Below are 24,287 nucleotides of genomic sequence, written 5' to 3'. Positions count from 1 at the left end.
TTGATTTTTCATTTTTTTTATTAAGAATGTAATATACAGGTTAGGCAGAAAAAAAGTGAACTATATTAACTCAAAGCGATACATATTCACACTATGTTCTGAAGGGGCTTACAGCATGTTGGAGTTGTTTTTTTAAATTGTACTGAACAAATGGAAATTAATCCATGCTCAGTCACATACACTATTTCCAACAATGAGCTCAGCAGTGAAAATGAAAGACAGAAAGAACCATTAAAACCTCACAGGAATGTTCACTATTCATTTTGGCATGTGGTAAAGAACATATACAGGAATGGAATCGCATCTGAAATGTGCAGGTCAACTTTCAATAGGTGAGTGTGCAGTATGCCTTAATAGAACCAATGGTCACTGATCAGACATAATACCATGCATCTTTTAATGCTCCAAATCTCATTTTCTGTGTCCTTGTTAAAAAAACATGGTTTATGGAGGTAGCTATAGCACAGGTCTGTGGCAGAGGCGCCCCACCCCACACATACAGACACTGCCCATCACTGCCAGCCCACCATGCCTTTGGTGTCAGAGTTTTTACATCATAGCTGCACTGGAGATGAAATCCCAAGACACAATGAGATTCTTTGCACCTCAAACACATACAACTTTGTAGTGCAGTAGACTGCAGCCCACTTTCACAAAGAACATCTTTTTACAAACAGGCTCCATGCACAGTACCCTGTGACTGTCAACCCTCACATAAAACACAAGAGAACCCCCTTCTTTTTTAAATGGTATATTGGATATGGAGTACAGAAGAGGGCACAAAACTAAATCAGACACAATCAATGCAGCATATATGAGGCTTATGAGGTACTTTGTATATATTTTACAAAATTCTGCAAGTTCATGGTTTTTATTATTTATTTACTCTATTTAGCAGAATACCTAATTTCATTTATTTTGCCCAGCTGATTAGGCAATTAACTGCTTAGAAAGTGCAACACACAAATACTGACCACTCTATGCAGCATATTCAAGGATGCATGGTAAGTTACTGTCAGAGATCTATCTAACTCTATAGATAGACATGAAACACAAGATCTAGACACACGCTACAGCTAAAAATAGGGGGAAATGGTTGTTCAAAAAGGCACAAATAAAAATGTAAGGGATGTTTTCAGCCAAGACCATGTAATGAACATAAACTACATTTTCTATTCAGTATCCTCACAAAAAAGAAATAAAATAAACCATTCCCCCACAAAACAGGCTTTTTTGTACCTCCAATTGAAATAGTTATGCTTTTAAAATGCAATTTTATTACATTATCAATCTACTATTAGCACACAGTGTGCATTAAAATAATGTAATATGAAATGTATCTTTTACAAAATTCAGTACACAGACATTACTCTTACATATATCCCTCAGCAGAGATCTATGGTGGCGGGGCCCAATTTGAACTAGTGTTAGTTGACCAAAACCTACACCCCAATTTTACCATATACTACATTTTCAAATAAATGCAACAACCCCCTCAATTTATTTTCAGTGAAAAGATTGGTCCCCTGAACTCCGATGAAGCGCATACGTTTAAGAAAACATCCCTTAAGAGAGACCATCAATTAAAATGTACAGACAGAAAGTATAAGCACTACATCCTTTCACTCTGTGTGCTGGCTACTTGTTTGGTCACCATTTCATTTGTATTTGATGCATTTATTTGTTAAAAAAATTAGGGATTATAATTTTTAGCACCTGACATTTATTCTGAGGTAGATCCACAGTTTGTAGAAAGAAAAAAAAATCTGGGTCACCCCACTGTACTAATGCCTGGAGCAAAAATAACACATTTTATACACACAAAAACCCCTTTAAAGTAATGCAGAAACTACAACATAAATACAAGAGTACTTTGTGCACCTTCACTTACTTTAAAGGGGTTTTGCTTATTTTTAATAGTGTGAATTGCATTTACATCTGTTTTTAAATATATTATTTCTTTAGCATGTGTTTTTGTTTTAAATAACGGATAATTATACCATCAGGTTGTGAAATATACTTGGAGCTTTGTAAAAATTTGTTTTAGGGATCAGGCAGATGTCAGGTCTCTGTGGATGAAGTAGAGTAATACACACAGAATATCTGCCATTTGCCAGGGGTAACTGGATTGTACAGGAACACACGAATCCCAGATCACCCAATGTTTTACTCTGGTAAATGATGTTGTACACGTCATTAGGCACAGCGTGTTGTGATGCACCTCTTTATTTTTTTTATTTCCAGAGCTTTACCAGAGATCTAATCAATAGAAGTTGTGAAGCTTTGTAAAAGACCCTGTTGAGAGTGCAGACTGAATTGCACTGTTAATCAGCAATGCAGGTGGGGGTGTTAATGGAAGCCACCAAAACCAAGTGACCACCAGCCAGATATGGAAACACAGTACATGGTTTCAGACCACTGTTAAAATTACACCTTAGATTTTTCTCCTCCCATCTAAAAGGAACTCTATTATTTACCCAAAAACAGCTTAACATTAGCATGCAGTCTTCATTATTATTATTTTGTATCTATGCCTGCTATGCAAGTAAAGTTCAGATACTGTTAATATTGAAAAAGAAAGACTTCAGTGGAGATGAAACGGATTAAAAACAGGACCTCAAATCAGACCCCAACGAGGCAGTGCGTACTACAAGAATAAACACTGCAAATAGATGGTTTTGTTACCTTACAAAAAGTACAGTATACTTGGTTCACAAAAACAGAAATTATAAGGCTTGAGCAACTGGGTAAACTTTTCCACTATTTATCAGACAGGAGAAGTGAACTGTTGCCAGCCCTCTGCTCAGCATGCCTGTGACACTCAGTGGATGCATTACTGTTCCAGTTCCAGAAGAGCAAAACACTTTTTAACTCTCTGGCTGCAGAGAAGACACATAAATACAAGTTAAATTGATCAAAATGGTCAAGTTCTCAAAATGCAGAGGGATTGGTTAATGTGTTTATTGCATCTATAGCTCAAATTTATAAAACAGTAAGTTTGATTTTCTGTGGCTTAATAAAAGATTCAATTCTCTGATACGTAATTTTTATTGGTCAGTATCTAATCCAGCTATCACTCTTTCACACATTCATCTTGTGGTACAAACGTCTTTGTTGTTTTCTTTGTTTATTTGCTGAACTTACATTTAAGATCGTTCACAACCCCATTTGTTTGTAAAAGGCGGGTAAGTTCCAAAATCTTTTTACCCATGGGATAAACACATTAACCGCTTGGAAACTTCTGGACATGTCCAGTGACACTGAGAAAAGGAAAGCACATACAGTTCCTTGTCTTCTGTGAAAAACATCACATAAACAATACACTATGAAGGTAACAAAGCTTCTCTCTGCCATAATCATTTAAAAAATACAAATTCAAGGGGTCTTTCATCCACTGAAGTAAACAAACATACATAAAAAACAGCACACATTAAATATGACATTAAATATTTATTTATTTGTGCCATTTTGATGCCAGTGTATTGTGATTATTTGTGTATAAATTACCCTTAGGACTTCTGTCAGTTATATACATTAAAAAACATAAAAAATGCTGGCTTTTTGCAAAGTACATTCTTTCTGCTTGTTGTGTTTGTTCTGTTTAACATCTCTGATTTAATGGGGATTGGAACAGAGCTGTGTATTTCAAAGCACATTGTAACAGTACTGCATCACAGACCTTCCATGGGGCAGCAGCAGCAGTGTCAGACAGGGTATGTTTTAGTGGCCCTCCCTTGAACGGAGAGGTCAGCCCTTTCCTGCCAGTCAATAGAGGGATCCAATCTGCCCTCGCCCCCTAAACCAGAGATGTTGTGGATAAATACAGATATTAAAAGGAAAGCTTCATTTTGTGATGCAGTATTAAAAAGCACAACAGCAAGAACTGCTCAATTCAATTGCAGTTACAGTTCAGGTTTTTATCCAAAAGCACCTTTTGTTTGTTTCAGGTCAATAGCAATTTGTCCGATTTGTCATGGGACCCCATTTACAGTTAAATATAAAAGTACAATCCCAGCGTCTCTCCCCACACATACACACTCACACACATACCTTATTATTAGGGTTATTATAAATCACAATGGCAGTCTGTATTTAAGCTCAGGATGCTGGAACAAGTCTACAAAGCTACTTTCTTTAAAGTGTACATACATTATTTATTTTATATATATATATATATATATATATATATATATATATATATATATATATATATATATATATATTATGAGAGAGAGAGAGAGAGAGAGAGAGAGAGAGAGAGAGAGAGAAATGGAATGTTGGTTGACAAGCTGGTTTCCAAGAAAAATCTAAATCTCTGAAGAAAAAGGCTACAAAATGTGCCATCATTTGGCTCTTGAAAAATAGCCACCGACATTGGTTAGTCTTATACAGTTGTGTTAGTATCGCTCTATGACATGCCTAAAGTCAGACTGCATAAAGAGTGCACAGATATTCAAGGCTGAGAACGGACACAATTCTACTAACTTATGATAGCTATGTTGGGTTTTTCTTTACACCCCCCACCCCAGAGAAACACAGAAAATCTGCAGCTCCCAGACAAGAGCAGGAAGAGAAGTCCTTATAGGAGGTAGAATCTGATCTATATAAACATACTGCATAGACTGGTAAGATACCGGTATGTATTTACAGTATAATACACCTTGCAGGTTTTAACCCCTTATATATATATATATATATATATATATATATATATATATATATATATATATATATATATATATTGAAACATATAAAAAATAGGTCATCTGGAATTTGAAAACAAAAACAAACAAAAAATACAACTCTGCATGACTTCCTAAAAATGCTCACTCTCCCCACATGTTTTACACTGCTGCTTTGGCTCAAACAAGAGATCTGTAAAGAATGGAAAAATAAATAAAAACAAAACTACATTTCTCATATAGCCCCGTTATAAATGGGCAGACCATGCCACCTCAATACACACAAAAGCAGATGACCACGTCAAACAGCAGACCTTATTTAAAAGAACCTTATTATCATACTATACCAGTTATCCTCTCCCCTGAAAAGGAGCATGCAGTGAAACATCTTAAATGGGCATATCATAGGCATATCTTTAGGCATATCATAGGCTTTAAAAAAAAAAAAAAGATTAATACAATTGTTCCAACTTCTGAGTTATTTATATGGGAGAAAGTCCCACTGTGAAATCTGCAAACAGAAAGTCTCCCAAACCCAGGGTCCTGCTGTAGAACCCCGTTATTAAAATACAAGAAAACATTTACAGATTTGCACTGTTATATAAAAAAGGCCCTCCAGTCACTCTTAGGACAGGCCTGCTACCAGCTGTGAGGTGTTAATGAGACCTCATTTCAGCACACTGACAGTCCTGGAAAGGGACTCAGTCAAACCAGCCTCTGGGGTCAATTGCAATGTACTCAAAATGTGTGTTATCAGAACCTTGTTATCCAGCTCACTGGTGCCAATGCGTAAAGGGTCCCTTTCGTAGAAACAAGATTAGATTTCATTTCTTGCAAGGTCTTTACAGTATATATTTTGTATAACTGTAAAGAAAATCTTTTATGCATTTGGTGTGTGTGTGGGGGGGAGATCTGGAGGGATCGGGAACAAACTAACCCCCAGTGTAATATAATCCATCAGCGTGGGTAACTTTGTACTATTTGTAATTCATTCATTTGTATATCTCTTTCTTCAAAATGAATAATTAGTAAGATTTAAATGTATTAATTACAACACGTCTTGCTACACAACTTGTTTAATTAATTTTAATTTTAGAATTAATGTATTTTAGCAGTAGTACACAACTTAGTTACTGCGGTTTAATAAAATAAATATTGCAAGGACAACACTGATAATAGTAGTTCTTTACAAGCAGGAGGGAACATTGAGGAAATACGAAATCATTCATTCTGCCCCCCTCCCCCACTTTTCCAAACAGGAAGGGAATGACCAGTTTAACTCCGAGGTCTGTGCTAAAGGTTGGGATCACTGCGTTTTTACATTGCAATTGGGGTGAAGATAGTTCTGAGTTTGGGCTTAACTGGAGATGATCCTCACATCATATCGTACCAGGTAGCACGTTGTTTAACTGGAGATGATCCTCACATCATATCACACCAGCTAGCACACGGTTTAGTCCACAGCTCCATACATTGCAATTGACCCTTGATGTCTAGGGCGTTGGCCTGTTGTCACAGCGCTCTACTAACAAGCCTATCCTTGTTTGATACCCATCCAAATAAAAAACTAAAAAATTATGGGAGTAAGCAAGGAGGCTTCATGATATGAAAATTACACAGCCATTTAAATGAACACAAACAGCTTTCGCTGTCATTGCCCAAACCCTTTATACAGTACAGAGCTGCCACAGGCAGACAAGTCTAGGTACTTGAACCCTTTCCTGCTGAGAAAAAAACAAAAAAGCTTCCTACAAGGTAAATGTTGTCTTTTGGCTGAAAATACACACATCCGCTTGCTTTTCAGTATAACAATTCTCTTAAGTGCAAGTAAACAGGTCATTTTCTTGCAAACTGTTGGCAATGCATCTACACTGAACAGAGCTGGGCAGATCAGAGACATGGAGGGAGCTGTTGGTCCAGAGCATATGTCCTTACAGCTGGCAGGCAATATACTTTATAACATGTTTACTGCTAAGAACCCCCATGATATGTTAACGGAGGAAATTGGCCAAATTTGTACTGCACATCAAGTCTAACGGCTCATTTTCCCTGGTGTATCAGCCCGCCCACTCCCTCCTCTATTGTGAAACCCCTCAACTACAAACACTATGCAGACACAGCTGAGAGGAGTTCTCTCCATCAACATGCGCACTGACTTACAGGATATCTGAAATTCCAGTCTGATCACTTCAGTGAATATGGAGGCTCTGGATAATGGATATGTTGAATTCACAGTGTTAGGATGATCTGACTGCTAACAGAAGTAGACTAGAATTGTGCTAAATGTGCCGTTTTTAGTTTTATGCAAACATATTGTCGTCTAACTGGCTATCTAAGGAGTTGATAGGAATTCCCCTTAAGAAGTAAACCAAGGCAAAGCAATAGATACTCAAGACTATGAACAGTCATCATTTCTGTAGTATTTTAAATTACTACGATTACAACTTTGATTCTTTTTAAGATTCATAAACAACACATCATTTGATCAAACTGAATTTTAACATTGGGCTGGAACATGATCATTCTTCCACTGTGTTAACATTGGAACATGATCATTCTTCCACTGTGTTAACATTGGGCTAGAACATGATCATTCTTCCACTGTGTTAACATTGGAACATGATCATTCTTGAACTGTGTTAACATTGGGCTAGAACATGATCATTCTTCCACTGTGTTAACATTGGAACATGATCATTCTTGAACTGTGTTAACATTGGGCTAGAACATGATCATTCTTCCACTGTGTTAACACTAGAACATGATCATTCTTCCACTGTGTTAACATTGGAACATGATCATTCTTGAACTGTGTTAACATTGGGCTAGGTTCTAGAACATGATCATTCTTCCACTGTGTTAACATTGGAACATGATCATTCTTCCACTGTGTTAACATTGGGCTGGAACAATTAGCTGCACTTACGCACCAATTAAAATGACCTAAGCACATCTATTTTCAATTCCAACTTCTATAACCATATATTAAAAATAACTACACTATCAAGCATTGCACACATTTATCCTAAATGCTTCTGTAAGCTTTTTAAATTCAAACGGTGCACTACACAAACAAAATGTAGCTTGTAGATTACATAAAACTGTGCATAAAAATCTGAAAAAAGTGATTTATAATAAAATAAAATCAGCTTTACATAAATAAAAAGAGACTACCTTGAGCAGTACAGGGTTAAACAATTAAATTTTAAAAAGGCATGTGGAACCTTAGTTATTAGGAATTGCATTCCCTATTTAAAATACTTCTCTGCTGTGTAAACGTGTGTTTTGCTACAAAAAAAAACACTTTACAATCCAAATAATCCTAAAACAAAATGAACAGCAAGAGGTACAGCAAGTCAAATCCACACTTGTCACTTAATACATAAACACAATGCACAAATAACCAAACAGTATAAAAACAATGAAGTGATGCTACAACCAACATTTCAAACTCAAAATATACAGCAGTGAAGAGATGTTTATGTAGATGTGAGAATCACACTGTTCTCTGAATTTCATTAAATCCACTTCACAGTACAGAAGTCGAAAATCAAAAATACTCAAGCAACTCCCTGGTGTGGTTAAGATACATCAATTAAAAAAGATAGCACCGCCTCCAGTATGCACTGTAGTTTCAGCAATGTGAATGCATACGGTAAAAGCACTACAGTTAGAGAAGGGTTCATTAAAATAAAAAAAAGACATTGGCTGACCTTCATTTTTCTATTAGTACAGATTTAATATGGACTTAAATGTTCAAATTAACTTACAATACAAAAAATAGGAGAAAAAATTCACTAGTCTAATAAATAAGTTTACATGCAAAACAAATCTTTAAATGTCCAATATCTCGGTCACTTCGCTAATACTTACACCTGTGCCAGTACAAGAGGAAAAACCAAACGAAACACATAAACACTGAGCTTAATGGGGGAGGGGGGTACCTTCATAACAGCATCTTTAACTGTGACCACCAACAAAACATGAATGCAATGAACGGTGCTGGGAGACCGGCCTATGCAAGGTGCTAGGAATGCTTTCCTGCCAGAACTACCCCCTTCAGATTCAAAACGCTTTAGACGAAAAGCCAACTATACCTGTCTGTACTGTCTGCTTTCCTTGTGTCTTCAGGGCAGTCACTTATAAATAAAACAACTAGAAAGGGGAGATATTCTCATTGCTGCTGTGAGCATACTAGCAAGCCACAGTGTGCAAAGGGGCTCTTCAGATAATGCCCACTGGATCCAACTCTATTTCCATGAAAGCCAGCAGTTTCAGCGGAGTTTTACATCTCGTCTGCTAGGATGCACAGGCTGCACTGTACCATTGTGAAAGCCTTTGCACACACAGAGTGTATCAAGACAAACAAAACATACAAAAAAGAAACATTTACTTTATGAAGAAGCTCAACACTAGGATGCATGAACATGCTACACAAAACGGATGTAGCACTGCATTTCTCAAAATTAAAATAGGGGAGGATGGCGCGGTTTCTATTGGGTCTTCTATGAAAATACCTTTTTGTTTGTTTTTATTTCTCTTAGTTTCAGTCAAAAGCATTCTGTCCTCTAGAGAGATATTAAATAATTAAAACAATAAAAATAAAAGCGCCACAGCAGGGCTATCTTAAGAAATAAGGGGGTGGGGGTGGGGGGCAGTGTGAAGTGTGACTGTTCCCCCTAGTTTATACTGGTTTGTTAAAAACAAGTACATATATACATTTCTGTAAGCGCTGTCTACCTCGTCTCGAGAGAAACACCTCTCCTATACAGTGCGCGTATGATTGCCATGGATTTATTGTTATACGAATGGGGGAGGGGGGGTTCCCCAAGTGCAGATGGTCTGATCTGAGCCTAGCTCTGTTCAGAAATGCCACTGTTCCACCCAGACCTAGCCTGTCCCTCCCGCTCCCCCTGGTCAAGCAAAGTACATGGTGCACAGAGTGTCCTGGTGAATCTGCACTGCCTTGGCCAGGGCCTGCTGGTCCCGCCCGTTGCTCTGTCCTGAGGTATGGCTTCCTTCAGCACTGAAGAGAAGAAAGGAAACGTTCCATTCAATTAAACAGCAATACATTATACATAAACCTACACGTTCTGTATGAGTTTATCAAACCACAAGTAACGATTGTGAACCGTGACTCACAAACTTTCCAGCCTTGGGTGGGATGGGCTTCCTTCTGCTGCCCTTTTTTTCTACTTAAACAAAAAACATACAGGCAACCAACCGTACGCATGCGGTCAGGACATGCAGAGTGCTGACAACATACCAGTATGAAAAATAAAACATGTTGTGAATGTAAAAATCACTGTGTTCATGCTGAGGTATCCGATTGTTTTCCAGCAAGTCCAATACTCGGACATAAAATACCTGTCATGCTCCTTGTCCACTAGGTGGTAGCGCGCTCGGAACGCGACCAGGTGGGCGTAGTAAGCAGGGGCCGGGATGGAGACGGAGCGGGTGCAGCGCACGTAGGTGTGGCACAGCTGGTAGGTGAGGACCTGCAGCTCATCGGAAGTAAAATGGTTGTCATCCCACAACACGTGGTAGTGAGACGGCCGGCTCGTTCCCTAGCAAGGCAAAATGTTAAACTGCTTACTGAGCTTGGTGCTCATTTTTGTTTCTGCTTTAAGTGTTGACAATCATGGGATTTAACAAAAGTATAAAAATGTATCCATGTTGGGGTACACAGCAAGAATGAATAATACAACAACAAAATTAAATCTTAGCTTCATTAGTCATATTTTGATTAATGAAGTGTAGCTATACCAGCAGCTTGAAAGAGTAACTAAACTAAAGTTGACAACATTTCAAACCTATTACTCCCCCTCTGTGACGGAAGCCAGCATCTGCAATTCTCTGGCTTGGGGTACATACCTGAATGCCAGCATGACTGCACAGGTAGAAATCAAACTCGGATGGGTGGGTGATTTTGGTGTCTACAGTGGTTCCTGCAGGGATGTTTCCACTCTTGCCAACCTGACAGAAAAACAAACCACACAAATGTAAATCTCGTAGCATCCTTATGTAGCAATTACCATGCATCCCCACCTTACTTACAGGTACACTTACATATACCCTATATCATAGAAACAAGGTGTAACCTTAGTCTTTTCACTTCTAGGTTACATTTAACCCTTTGCGGTCCATTTATTCAGCACGTCTCAGGCACGTCAGGTCCAATTTATTTTCACAGGTGCAGTTTATTTTAGACGCGTTGTTTAAAAGTAATTTTATTCACAGTGAAACAGGTTTAAAAGGCACTGCATATCAACAGGACACTCAGTACTGCATCTCCAGCCCCCCCCCCCCCCCCCCCACCTCTTGTTTGCTGTATTTATCACATACCTCTTCATAGTCGTGCATACTGATAAATCATCTCCTGATCACTTGTTTTATCACCAAACTCCTCAATAATGCGATCCAAGTCATTATTTTATTACTATAACATCTCAAAAAGCTCTGCAAATATCAGTTATATTCTTTGAGCACTGGATGCAGAAGCAGCTATCTTGTTTGTTTATGGCCGTGATATGTCTGTGGCGCCGGGGCTATGTGTATTGCATCCACCCCCTTTTTTTTTTTTTTTTTCAAGTCTCACTCGGCCATTGAATGGTTTTCTCGGCTTTTTCCTGAAAAAGAAACGACTAGAGACCCTGTGTTTTAAGTCTTTTTGATGATGTCGGACAGGGTTTGACATCGATCGGAAAGGAAAAATTGTAATGTCGGACCTGGTCTGACATAGGACCGCAAAGGGTTAATGGAAAACAGCATCTGAGTCTAAAAACTAAATAAATAAATAAATAAATAAATAAATAAATAAAAACCGCTAACATTGATAAACTACAGTACAGTGAAAACATGTAACTTCCAGTATTACCCTCTCATTCCTGTCCGTACAGAACAGCCGTGTGTGGTGGCGTTTCTGGACCACGACGAAGGTGATCCCAGGCTGGTAATCCTTCTCTAGTTTAATACACGCCTCACGAATCGCTAGCAGCTCATGGTGAAGCACCTGGGAAGAGCAGAGAGCATCGTTACAGAGCAGAGGTTCTCACAAATGCAAATATACAGATGAAAGTGAAAGAAAATGATGATCTTGATTTATTTATTAATTTATTCATTCATTTATTAATTTTTTAAGGGTATTATATATTCTCTAAACCACTGTGCATGCAGATTTGTTTTTGGTTTTGCAGTTCAAAGGTTTGTACAGTTTCAAAATCATCATCCACCTGTACACATGCGTGATTTTGATTGCGCAGATTTCCACTCTGACATTAGGGTGGGTGAAGCAGGCGTCTGGTGATTCTTCCTGTGCAGAGCTCTGCTCAGGGTGCTCTGTGCTGCTCATGAACTTTGCAGTTTTTAACTCGTCTTATAATTGAATACAGATCATTGAAGCACAATCACTTTTTTAGAAGTATAAATACTTCGGTAAATAAATAATAAATCACAATACTCAATACTTTGACGGGTTTTGTTTTATTTATGTGGTGCGGCTGTGATTTAGTACCAGTAATAGTGGCTGGCTGAATTTGTTTCCTAGGTGTACATCCAAATTATCCTGTGTATCGCTTCTCCAGTGGATACATTTCTTTCTTGCAAAAGAAATGAAGGAAGAAAACGCGAGAGTCTACGGAAAGTGCAAAGCGACAGAAAGTTACACCGAGTCCCTTTGGATCATTTTTATGTTGGCTTTAATAAAAAGTTTATCAGTGCTAGTTATTATAGTTTTATCTACAGGTTTTTGATGTTGTAAAATGGCACACACAATCATGCTGAGATGTAGTAAATGGTAACGTGATAAACACTAGTTTGGATTATTTATAATAACTTTGCCAAATAGAAAGTGAAGTGTTTTCAAAGAGATTCCCAAATACTGTCTTGATTCTGTGCACCCAAAGGCTTGTAATTGAAAGTTTTAGGAATTACTGTTTGGTATTCTGTCCTAGCCCAGCAGTCTGTCAGTCCCAAACTGTTGTAACAAAATGCATATGAAACAAAAATGTGTTGCCTTTTATTGCAACCAGGTACTTGAGATGAAACTTCCAGACAGAAGGGGTACTGTTTAAAAAAGAAGGCTGGAACCACACAGATAAAGGTATTGCAAGTTCAGCACATGTAGAAAAAGGGTGATGCAATGAAATATAGTGGCTGTGCAAGGTTAGTGGATGTAGTTGTTAATAAAATTAGCTACACCATTTTACACACACACACACACCTGGAAGGGATGGTGTTGCATCCAAACACATGAACCCCAGCTCCAGTTTACCTGATTAAACTGTCCCTCAGAGATGCCGTCGCGGTAGAAGATGATGCGAGTGGGCTTGAAGCGGGTCGATTTGTAGAACTGGATTAAGAGCTCTCTCACCATAGCAGCCAAATCCTGGATAATCTCCTGACGATGCTGCTGAACCCGCACTGTGGCACAGTAACGGCTGGGGTGAGCATCCATGCTGCCAACAACCTGAGCAAGAGGGAGGGCGATGTTAGTACCCTAGAGATAGTGTGGGGTTCAAAGCTGGGATGTGCAAGGACTGGACTTACTGCAGCAATAGAGGGCTTCTTCCCATCTCCGGCTGGTGGGTGTGTCACGTCTGCCCCAAGGAATATAACCGGCTGCTGAAACACTAAAGGTCTGGAAAAATTGTAATATTGTTTCATTATCTAGGGAGTCTGATTTTCTGCATTTTACCTTGACTTCTACTCTCCTTTAAGAATTCAACTGATACTCATTAAGCAATTTGTGTATCTCAAATCATAACTACTAGTAAAATTGATTTCATTAAAGTTTTTTTTTTCTCTGTGAAACAAATAAATGGGCTTCTAAATCTTATTTTTTCATTTCAAAGCAGAAGCGACTCAACTTCATTAATATAAATACAGTTACGCATAACGACTGTAATGGTGTGTCCGGCATAAAATACTTCATTTTCATTTGAGCTTTAATAAAGATTAGTCGCTTATTAACATGTTGTGATCTCACTTGTACTTTCTGCTTGTAAATGAAAAATTAAGGCTATTTAGTTGTTTCACAGGAAAAACTCAAAATTAAAATCAATCAATTTTACTATTAACGCACTTCAGTCATGATTGAGATACACGAATGGCTTAACAGGTATCAACTGTAAAGCACCGAAAATCAGAATCCCTAATTATAACAAAGGGATAGAAATAAGACTCCCTTTGCATGGCAGTTTGATCCATTCCTGGTTTTACTATGAGTCTGTTACCTACACACACTGTGGCTAATGAAGCTTGTAATTAAACCTGGAATAACTGAAATTGCTATGAAATAGGAGTCTTATTTCCATCCCTGTAACTGATTGGTTTATTAGGGACTTTAATATTGCTACACAAAACAGGCATTACTTATATACAGTAACACCCACATAAGCATTAACGCAAATCACAATAGCAATGGAAAGCATTCAAAACGGAGAACACCCATATAAACAAATCTGAAGTACTCGCCTGCCCTGGGGTAACAATATGTTGTTGACTCCTCCAAGCTTGACATTTATCTTGAGGCAGAGATTTGAGAGGGTCTGCGGAGTAGTTTTCTGCACATTCTTCACCTGAACACACTGCGTTGCCATTCCCAAGACTGTGTCCCCAACACGCTTCACCTCAGCTGCCAGTTCAAAGAGGGGGAGAGTTAATAACTGACGAATAGCTTCCTTTTATTTAATTGTTGAAGTACTTCAGCTTCCCAACAAAAGACAAACACTTTCAGCAGAACTTTTATTTCAAATTTAAATGCTGAGAATTTTCTTCACACACACACACACACACACACACACACACACACAACACACACACACACACACACACACACACACACACACACACACACAGGAAGAAAGCTGGTTAGAAGAGGTTAAACACAACATAATCAGTATGGCAAAGACTGCTCTGTGTATCACCTACATCACTGAACAGTTCACAAAGGGGCCAGGTCACGAACAATCCTAAAGCAAGGTTCCTTCAGAACAGGGTTCAATCACATTCAGTTCCTTTCTTGTGTACATAAAAAAAGAAGAAAAGGGGGCTTCCAGCAAATTCAACCCCAGTTTTAAAGAAATGAATACTAACCGTAGACAGGTGTTTTCCCAGGCAGGATCACCACCACCAGCTGCAAGCCCTGGTAGGTGTATTTCAGGTGCTTGAACATGGGCTCCACACTGTCCGCTCCTTGCGCGTATTTACAGAAACACGGCTGGCCCTGGATTGGCATTCCTGCGTCCCGCGAGATCTTGCGCAACTGGTCCGTAAACGCCCTGTCGAAAACCAGCATGCATTGGTATTGCCTTGGGCTCAGTTTAAAAGCACACGAATAAAAAATAAATACAGGGGCTCGCTCAGCTTACTTGAGTAGGAGTTCAGTGCACTGTCGCTGGGGAGCAAAGCAGGCAATGGCCCAAACCTTGATTTCAATTCCAGTGTGAAACTGTTTGTTCCTCATATCCCAGACTCCCTGGATTGGAGTGGCGATCGCCTTATTCTGTAAGCAAAACATGACAAACAACTGAGTGTTTTATTAAAAGGTACAGGCTATGTTCACATCATTCAAGGTAAGAGCTGCCAGAAAATCAGCTGCTCACCACAGCAGTGAGATCCTAACCCAGATAGGACTTTCTGTGGAAGACATTGCACACCACTGCCATGCTGCTGCTACAGTTCCACCCTGAAGCCCAGAAGCCAGTATGAGAGCACAGATTCTTGATTAAGAACAGCCAATCATATTCTTACCCGGCCCCCGTAAAGGATGGAAGGTGCTTGAAGGACACGCCCATTTACTTCAGTCATGTCGTCTCTGACCCTTACTCCAAATTCACGTACATAAGGATCATTGTTAAAGTTGGCACTTCTCATCTACAGACAAATACAAAAAAATGAACTGAATGATTATATCTTGGATTATAGTTGCCTATAGGTCGCACCAGATCAGCTTAGTGGACAAAATTAGAAATATGAACCACCAATACAAGTTTGTGATAGCCATTTTTTAGCTATAGAAAACAAATAATAAAAAGAATGTAATTACACTGAACAAAAATATAAACGCAACATGCAACAATTTCAAAGATTTTACTGAGTTACATTTCATATAAGGAAATCAGTCAATTGAAATAAATTCATTAGGCCCTAATCTATGGATTTCACATGACTGGGAATACAGATATGCATCTGTTGGTCACAGATACCTTAAAAAAAAAAGGTAGGGGCCTCATGCAGCGCGACACATCTCCTTCGCATAGAGTTGATCAGGCTGTTGATTGTGGCCTGTGGAATGTTGTCCCACTCCTCTTCAATGGCTGTGTGAAGTTGCTGGATATTGGCGGGAACTGGAACATACTGTCGTACACGTCGATCCAGAGCATCCCAAACTTGCTCAATAGGTGATATGCCTGGTGAGTATGCAGGCCATGGAAGAACTGGGACATTTTCAGCTTCCAGGAATTGTGTACAGATCCTTGCGACATGGGGCCGTGCATTATCATGCTGAAACATGAGGTGATGGTGGCGGATGAATGGCACGACAATGGGCCTCAGGATCTTGTCACAGTATCTGTGTGCATTCAAATTGCCATCGATAAAATGCAATTGTGTTCGTTGTCCGTATCTTATGCCTGCCCATACCATAAACCCACCGCCACCATGGGGCACTCTGTTCAGAACGTTGACATCAGCAAACCGCTCGCCCACACGACGCCATACATGCTGTCTGCCATCTGCCCGGTAGAGTTGAAACCAGGATTCATCCGTGAAGAGCACACTTCTCCAGCGTGCCAGTGGCCATCGAAGGTGAGCATTTGCCCACTGATGTCGGTTACAACGCCGAACTGCAGTCAGGTCAAGACCCTGGTGAGGACGATGAGCACGCAGATGAGCTTCCCTGAGACGGTTTCTGACAGTTTGTGCAGAAATTCTTTGGTTGTGCAAACCTACAGTTTCATCAGCTGTCCGAGTGGCTGGTCTCAAACGATCCCACAGGTGAAGAAGCTGGATGTGGAGGTCCTGGGCTGGCGTGGTTACACGTGGTCTGCGGTTGTGAGGCCGGTTTGACGTACTGCCAAATTCTCTAAAACGACGTTGGAGGCGGCTTATGGTAGAGAAATGAACATTCAATTTTCTGGCAACAGCTCTGGTGGACATTCCTGCAGTCAGCATGCCAATTGCACGCTCCCTCAAAACTTGAGACATCTGTGGCATTGTGTTGTGTGACAAAACTGCACATTTTTTAGTGGCCTTTTATTGTCCCCAGCACAAGGTGCACCTGTGTAATGATCATGCTGTTTAATCAGCTTCTTGATATGCCACACCTGTCAGGTGGATGGATTATCTTGGCAAAGGAGAAATGCTCATTAACAGGAATGTAAACAAATTTGTGCACAAAATTTGAGAGAAATAAGCTTTTTGTGCATATGGAAAATTTCTGGGATCTTTTATTTCAGCTCATGAAACATGGGACCAACACTTTACATGTTGCGTTTACATTTTTGTTCAGTGTAAATAAAATAATTACAAATAAAACAACATTGTGCTTTAAATATGAACAGGTGGATTGTGGTATTGCTTTTATTTAAGTATGTATTTGTTTTGCACTGTACAGCACTTGCTTGTTGTTTGACAGTTTGAATGCAGCGAGACGATGATGAACACAGAGCTGTGCAACAGTGAAACGCTTACCAGCTTGCTGATCTCATCCTGCCTGTCCGGTGCTGAGCGGGCCGTGGCGCGGATCATAGTAGAAGTCTGATTGTCTGTTAGCTTCTTTATACACCTCTGTCCTGCCACTATGTTGCAAACCTGAGCAAGAACAAAAACAAGTCAGATTAGTATACTGCAAAAATCAAAAGAAAAGCAGATTACATGAAGTGCAAACCGTATTATTATTACAACTGTGTCATTGTCAGAAAGCCCACTACGTTGAAACAATAACAATATTCCAACTATCAGAGGGAGACCCAAATTTACACCAACAAAGCAAAAAATAATTACGCATTATTATTATTATTTATTTGGCAAGCGTCTTTATCCAAGGTGACATACAGGTGTTACAGGTCAGTATAGGGTTACAATGTAGTTTACAGTAAATGTAAATACTAAGACAAATACAATATGAACTAGGATTACAAGAAGTTATATCTACAATGACATAGTAGTGCAATAGTGATTTCAATGACTCGCCTCAAGAGGCAGGTAGGTGTGCTTCTGCTCCTGTCCGACCTGTAAACATGGAAGATGAGGATAGCGGAGGACAAGCTTGTACTTGTCCTTGAAGTACTGTGCTACAGTGCATTCAATCGTCTGTCCATTCTCCTGCTGAAGAGGGAATCTGCAGAAGAAACACTGAACTGTTACAACCCCCTTCGTCAAGACATCCTTTAAACCCAACTCCTAGACCCCTACATTATAACAAAGGGAGAGTGTATACAACCAGAGCTGCAGGCACAGTCTGTATTCTCATCACTAACTTCTCCAGGAGGATCAACAGCAGACTGGCTTGCCAGTCTTGACTGTCTTTTCAGATAAGAATTAGATCCCCTTTAACGGAAAGTATGTCACGTGTAGATTTCTCTCCCATTTCTTACGTTTGGTGGCTCGCCGGCCTCCTAGTTACATTGCATACTCTGTATTTTCTCTTCATTTGCCCACAGTGCGTTATCTCAACCTTCAGTCCTGCAAACAGGAAACAGACAACAGCAGCCATTAGAACCACAAGAACATTTTCAACATGTAGAAAGTAGGAATTCCTGCCCCACACTAACACAGCAAGGCAGTGTTTGAGAGGAGATTGAACCCAGAATTATCTGGACTTCTAATCCTCTGCTCAAACTATTATTACAGCAGTCTATTAACGGATATGCTGAATTGTGGATTTATCCACATTTTTACGAATCTTAATTGTTTTTATTTTTTACTCCCAGCCCTTCAACACTTTACATTTAGTTCATTTATTAGTCATACAAATAGAATCATCATTGCCAGTATCTACTGAAACATGGGCATAATTGATAGAACATTATTTTGCCTGTTCTGCTGTACCATAGTAACATTATATAATTTAGAACTGTCCTAATAGTTTGCTTAGACAAAAACAGATACAGGAAGACATAAAGACTGATGGAGCAAATGTTTATATTTTATAAGAATTTCCTGTCAGCAGGCAACAGCAATTTATCTTACAAAAGGACATCAATAGAAGAACAAAAACACAATACAAGAAGAATCATACTGAGAAAAAGGTACATACATTGTGAGAATTAAATCGTAAGAGCTGGCTTAAACTGACCAAAATCACTTTGTTTCCTCGGGTCTGCAGACAGACTATTCCAAGAAGAAGCAACTGAATAGGAAAATGAAGATTTACCTTTTTCAGAAAACATCTTTGGAAACTTGAAAGCCCTATTGTAATTTACACCTTGAAGACTGTGAATATTAAAATTTGAGATCTGGCAAATGAGGGGCAAGATGAACCTTAACAACTTTACAAATTCTTAGGCCAATAAACGGAAATGTAATTTAATTTCTGTAGCATAACATTGTGGGCACCGAGCACACTACATCCATATTCAGAGTATTGTGTATGCATATATGCAGTACAATATATAAACCTGTACACATACAAATACATTTATACAGATAACAGAAAATTCCCATCTGCCACCACACTAACACAATCGATAAAGATAGCGGTTCTTAAACATTAACTTCTTATTCAACATTGACTGTACTGACCTATTAAAGCCCATTAGTCCCATTTAAGAGTCAGAAAAGCACTGTATTGTCTTAATGGGACAATGGACTCCCTATATTACCCAGCACATTATTATATATATATATATATATATATATATATATATATATATATATATATATATATATATATATATATAATTTTTAATTACAATTACAGTTACTGACCTGACCAAAAACTACACAGCACTTGTAACATACACTGAAATGCATCTTCCCATTCACAGAAAGGACATCACTGATAAGCACCAGTGCAATTACAATCACATAACTAAAAAAAAGTATTTACCTTTAATTTCCTTGGTAAACTTAACTCTCTGGGAGTCAGTGAGGGGCTTCTGCTGTTCCTCGATGCTTTTGAAATCCAGAACCTCACACATGAACTCGATCACTGGCTGGGCTTTATAAAATGCTGTGGCCGACACTGCAGACACAGTACAATATCCTCAAGTTACAACTGGTGACCACTTCCTAATTACAAGGACTTTGTAACAAGCAAATTCAATAAAATACCATTTACATAAAAGTCATGGCCAAAAGTTTTGCATCATAAAATCATGAACCCTGCTGAAAAATGCTACATGAACATATTGAATTACATACCACCGCTTTGTACTTTTCCATATACTCAACGAAAAACTGACAAATTGAAAAATGTGACATTTCAAAATCTAACATTAAATACTGTACTACCATAGTTTGAGGCTTCACACAAAAAAAGAAACAGAACAGAGATTAAATGCAATTTACCGTCAATATTCAGCATCATTTTCCACAGGGAAGGCCTGACAGATTGGTGGAAACCAAACCAGACCTCCCTCCCGCCACCCAGGGGATTAGAACAGCCCTCTGAGGGGGTGAAGAATGAGCGCCCTACAGGGGTGTACCTGTCAAAAGGAGCGCAAACAGCTGTATTAACACCAGCCAGATCTACAGGGACAGTCTTCATTACAGCATGCCAATGCCAGCAGAGGATCACAAAGCTGCAGCCCCTGGTAAGGTGTGGTAAAGTACCCAGAGGACCCACCTCATAGATGGCAAGTGCCTCATCACAACATCCAGGGCCTGTATGGTTTCGAAGGGAATGTTGGGCAGCCGTCCAGCGAGCGCGTCATGGAGGGCTTGCAGGCTCACACAGGAAACCCACTTTATAGCCACCTTGAAGCTCCGGTCCTTCCCCTCCCCAGGGATGGTCACCTCAAGCTCTACCTGAGAAGAAAAAAAAACAAAAAACACATGAAACACCCAATTTGCAGACAAGTTTGTAGATTTTACAAATTAGAATTGGGTTAAATTGCATAAACACATGTGCGACACAGTCCATTACGGATCAAAGCTCAAAATAATGTACAATATATGCAATGCATTTGGAATTGCATAAATACTTAGCATCCGGAACAGAAAAGCAGGTAATTGTAGTGCTGGGACTAATATCCAAATTCATTTATTTTGTATTTTTTACTATTCTTTACTATTTTTTTTTTTTTACATGTATTCAGATACAAAAATAGATGTTTGTATTCACTAGAAATGACATGCCTTGCACTTATTTACCACCTCAACAGAAGTTGCGTGACAGTTTCAGAAATGGCAAATGAAAAAAGAGCTCCATGTGATACGTGAGATTAATATATATAAAAACACAGGATCAACACAGCAGCTCTTGAGCCCGTTTAAAAATTTTAGGACAGCAAAAAGTAAACAAACCAGATTACACGTGCGCACCCTTAGTGATCTCTATGGAAGGCCATCAGGCTCAAAAATGCGTTGTGCTGCTTTAGAGCGCGTCAGAATCTCATGGGACAGTAAAGGCAAGCTCGTCATTCTGAAATGCCTTGCTTAAACAGTGCCCAACCTGCTGGAAATGTTGTGTAGTGGTTTTTAAATAGATTGTATATATTATATTTTGTGTTGCGACTTCCTGTTATGTGGAATGTAATAAACGAGAACCAAAACGGTGAGTTTTTTCCCCTCTATTTTACAACATCGTTTCCAAGTTTGTTTTATTTGAAGTGTTTAAAGTTACATTTCAGTTTTCGTTTGCTTGTTCAGCTACAAAAAGGCACAAGTAAACCTCATGTTATTACTTAAGTCATTACTTTTTGAAAACGTGTCTATGGCCACTGTTTACTGTGAAGAAACGGCAATAGCAAGGAATTTAAAAAAACAAGTAACAAAAAATTAAAATGCGATGTCAACTTTATGTACTATTTATTTCGAGAATTAACAAAACAACGTTTAACTTGAACTGCTATTTGGCATCCTTTGTTTTGTAGTTAATTCACTGGGTAAAGTCAGGCCTACCCAACATATTCTTTACTCCTGGGATATTTTTCTACTTTAACGTGTTCTGGACTACCTGATTTAGAAGAGCCTCCAAAATCACAGCAGAGGCAGTTTTAAGGTTAGGCTACTGGATTTATGGACGTACACAAATTATTATTATTGTTATTATTATAATATATGTTACGGTAAAAGTCTGAATCTGGTCAATCTTAAATTTTACCGGTAAACGTCGACATTGATCAAATAAAGTGGTAAATGCCTGAAATGAAGAACAGATCGCTTTTGAGACATTTACCAGTTAATCTTATGATTTTTCAAAGCTTATTGGGAATGCAGGTATATCATCGAAGAATGTTCATTTTAGCAGACACCTTTACCCAAGGCGACTTACAGAGACTAGGGTGTGTGAACTATGCATCAGCTGCAGTCACTTACAATTACATCTCACCCGAAAGACGGAGCACAAGGAGGTTAAGTGACTTGCTCAGGGTCACACAATGAGTCAGTGGCTGAGGTGGGATTTGAACCGGGGACCTCCTGGTTACAAGCCCTTTTCTTTAACCACTGGACCACACAACCTCCCATGTATTTATTCCTGCACATAAATTGTCAATTAACAAAAGTATTGATGTCAAAGAATATACTTATTTCTGCATATACATTTTCCCATCAACAAAATAATCATTAATGAGCTTACAGTAATGAACAATTGAGTAATTTAAACTAGTTCAACATGGTGCTGAACAATACTGTGATCCACTTATGTAGAACAACCAACATACCGGTATATACGCGTATAGAAATTCACAATAAGAACATAAGGAAGTTTAGAAACGAGAGGAGGCCATTCAGCCCATCTTGCTCGTTTGGTTATTAGTAGCTTATTGATCCCACAATCTCATCAAGCAGCTTCTTGAAGGATCCCAGGGTATCAGCTTCAACAACATTACTGGGGAGTTGGTTCCAGACCCTCACAATTCTCTGTGTAAAAAAGTGCCTCCTATTTTCTGTTCTGAATGCCCCTTTATCTAATCTCCATTTGTGACCCCTGGTCCTTGTTTCTTTTTTCAGGTCAAAAAAGTCCCCAGGGTCAACATTGTCTATACCTTTTAGGATTTTGAATGTTTGAATCAGATCGCCGCGTAGTCTTCTTTGTTCGAGACTGAATAGATTTTAAACCCGGGATAATTCTGGTTGCTCTTCTTTGCACTCTTTCTAGAGCAGCAATATCCTTTTTGTAACGAGGTGACCAGAACTGAACACAATATTCTAGGTGAGATCTTACCAATGCATTGTAAAGTTTTAACATTACTTCCCTTGATTTAAGTTCCCTTCTTCAATTTCAGTATCTCCCATATGATATTTATAATGCAGATTTTTATTGCCTGCATGCAATACTTTACACTTTTCTCTATTAAATTTCATTTGCCATGTGTCTGCCCAGTTCTGAATGCTGTCTAGATCATTTTGAATGACCTTTGCTGCAACAATGTTTGCCACTCCTCCTATTTTTGTATCGTCTGCAAATGGTGTTGAAGGGTATCGTACTCCAAATACGTAGTAGTTTGATGAAAAAAAAACAACACTTCAATACAAATTTAAATCATTTAGGACCTTTGTTTTTTTTTAGGGCTGCAACGAACGGCACATTTTGACCTTCAAAAAGTTCGGAACACATTACCGAAGGAAGGTTCAAACCTTCAATGGTACTCATTGAAAATCCAATTATTAGGCTTCCAAGCCGTAGGCTGGGGAAGCCTATTGTTTTTGTTAGGATTATTATTATTATTCTGCCAAAACATGCTCAAAAACTCACGAAATTCAGTACACTGGTAGATGCCTATGGGGGATAGTCGGTGATATTCAGCAAATTTGCGCAAGTCACATGGTTTGGCAGCCATACTGGATTTTGTGGAATTTGTTAAAACGCCTATGTATCGGAAACCGCTTACTGCAGAGTTCTGAGAATTGCTATACATGTTGAGGGATAGTCCATGATTAACTGTTGTTAATATGAAGCTGATTGGTTCTGTGGTTTGGCAACCACATTGATTAATGACATAAAATTAGCATAAAAGTATAAAATCATCAAAATTCAAACATCATCTTCTCTGAAAAAAAATAAAAATTGGAATACAACATCTCAGTATGGTCATCTGTTACGCTTGTTCAAGGGAAGTTGCTACTGTGAAAATCATGGCGTCCACGCTGCATGACATCAACATACACAGCTAGGTATAAAACTGTGTATAACTTCTTATCGGCTGCACCAAAATGCACATAATTTGACACTGCTGTAGAGGACTATGGGATGTTGTGTCGTGGTCAATATGGCGGCATTTGGTCACATGGTGTGGCAGCCATCTTGGATTTAATGAAAATATTGGACAATATTCAAAAGTCTTCTTCTCATGAACAGTAGTACAGCTGTGAAAAATGTTGTACATAGTGCGCTCATGTTCACGATTGATTATACTTAAGGAAAAATGGATCAGTCACATGGTGTGGCAGCTATGTTGGATTTTGCGTAAAACACTTAAACAACAACTGCTCATG

The 24,287-nt window shown here is 38.8% G+C and overlaps 1 protein-coding gene across 2 annotated transcripts in view; it reads right to left on the bottom strand.

Annotated features, from left to right (window-relative positions):
• Positions 1-24,287, bottom strand: part of ago2 (argonaute RISC catalytic component 2) — a 57,940-nt gene continuing 33,653 nt past the window's right edge. The window contains exons 5-21 of one of the 2 annotated variants that reach the window (XM_034000183.3): positions 20,473-20,654; positions 20,196-20,332; positions 19,735-19,869; positions 18,982-19,035; positions 18,281-18,368; positions 17,877-18,024; positions 17,376-17,495; positions 15,435-15,557; positions 15,053-15,186; positions 14,778-14,962; positions 14,157-14,316; positions 13,230-13,320; positions 12,955-13,149; positions 11,560-11,694; positions 10,557-10,658; positions 10,050-10,249; positions 1-9,708 (exon numbers count right to left, since the gene is read on the bottom strand). In XM_034000183.3, coding sequence (XP_033856074.1) covers positions 9,600-9,708; positions 10,050-10,249; positions 10,557-10,658; positions 11,560-11,694; positions 12,955-13,149; positions 13,230-13,320; positions 14,157-14,316; positions 14,778-14,962; positions 15,053-15,186; positions 15,435-15,557; positions 17,376-17,495; positions 17,877-18,024; positions 18,281-18,368; positions 18,982-19,035; positions 19,735-19,869; positions 20,196-20,332; positions 20,473-20,654 — 2,298 coding nt within the window. In that variant the 3' untranslated portion in view covers positions 1-9,599. The remainder of the gene's footprint in view (positions 9,709-10,049; positions 10,250-10,556; positions 10,659-11,559; positions 11,695-12,954; positions 13,150-13,229; positions 13,321-14,156; positions 14,317-14,777; positions 14,963-15,052; positions 15,187-15,434; positions 15,558-17,375; positions 17,496-17,876; positions 18,025-18,280; positions 18,369-18,981; positions 19,036-19,734; positions 19,870-20,195; positions 20,333-20,472; positions 20,655-24,287) is intronic. The other variant, XM_034000185.3, reaches the window with a different exon arrangement.

This window comes from Acipenser ruthenus, chromosome 4 (genome assembly GCF_902713425.1).
Source record: "Acipenser ruthenus chromosome 4, fAciRut3.2 maternal haplotype, whole genome shotgun sequence".
Taxonomy (NCBI): Eukaryota; Metazoa; Chordata; class Actinopteri; order Acipenseriformes; family Acipenseridae; genus Acipenser; species Acipenser ruthenus.
This window is presented reverse-complemented; position numbering and strand designations above follow the sequence as displayed.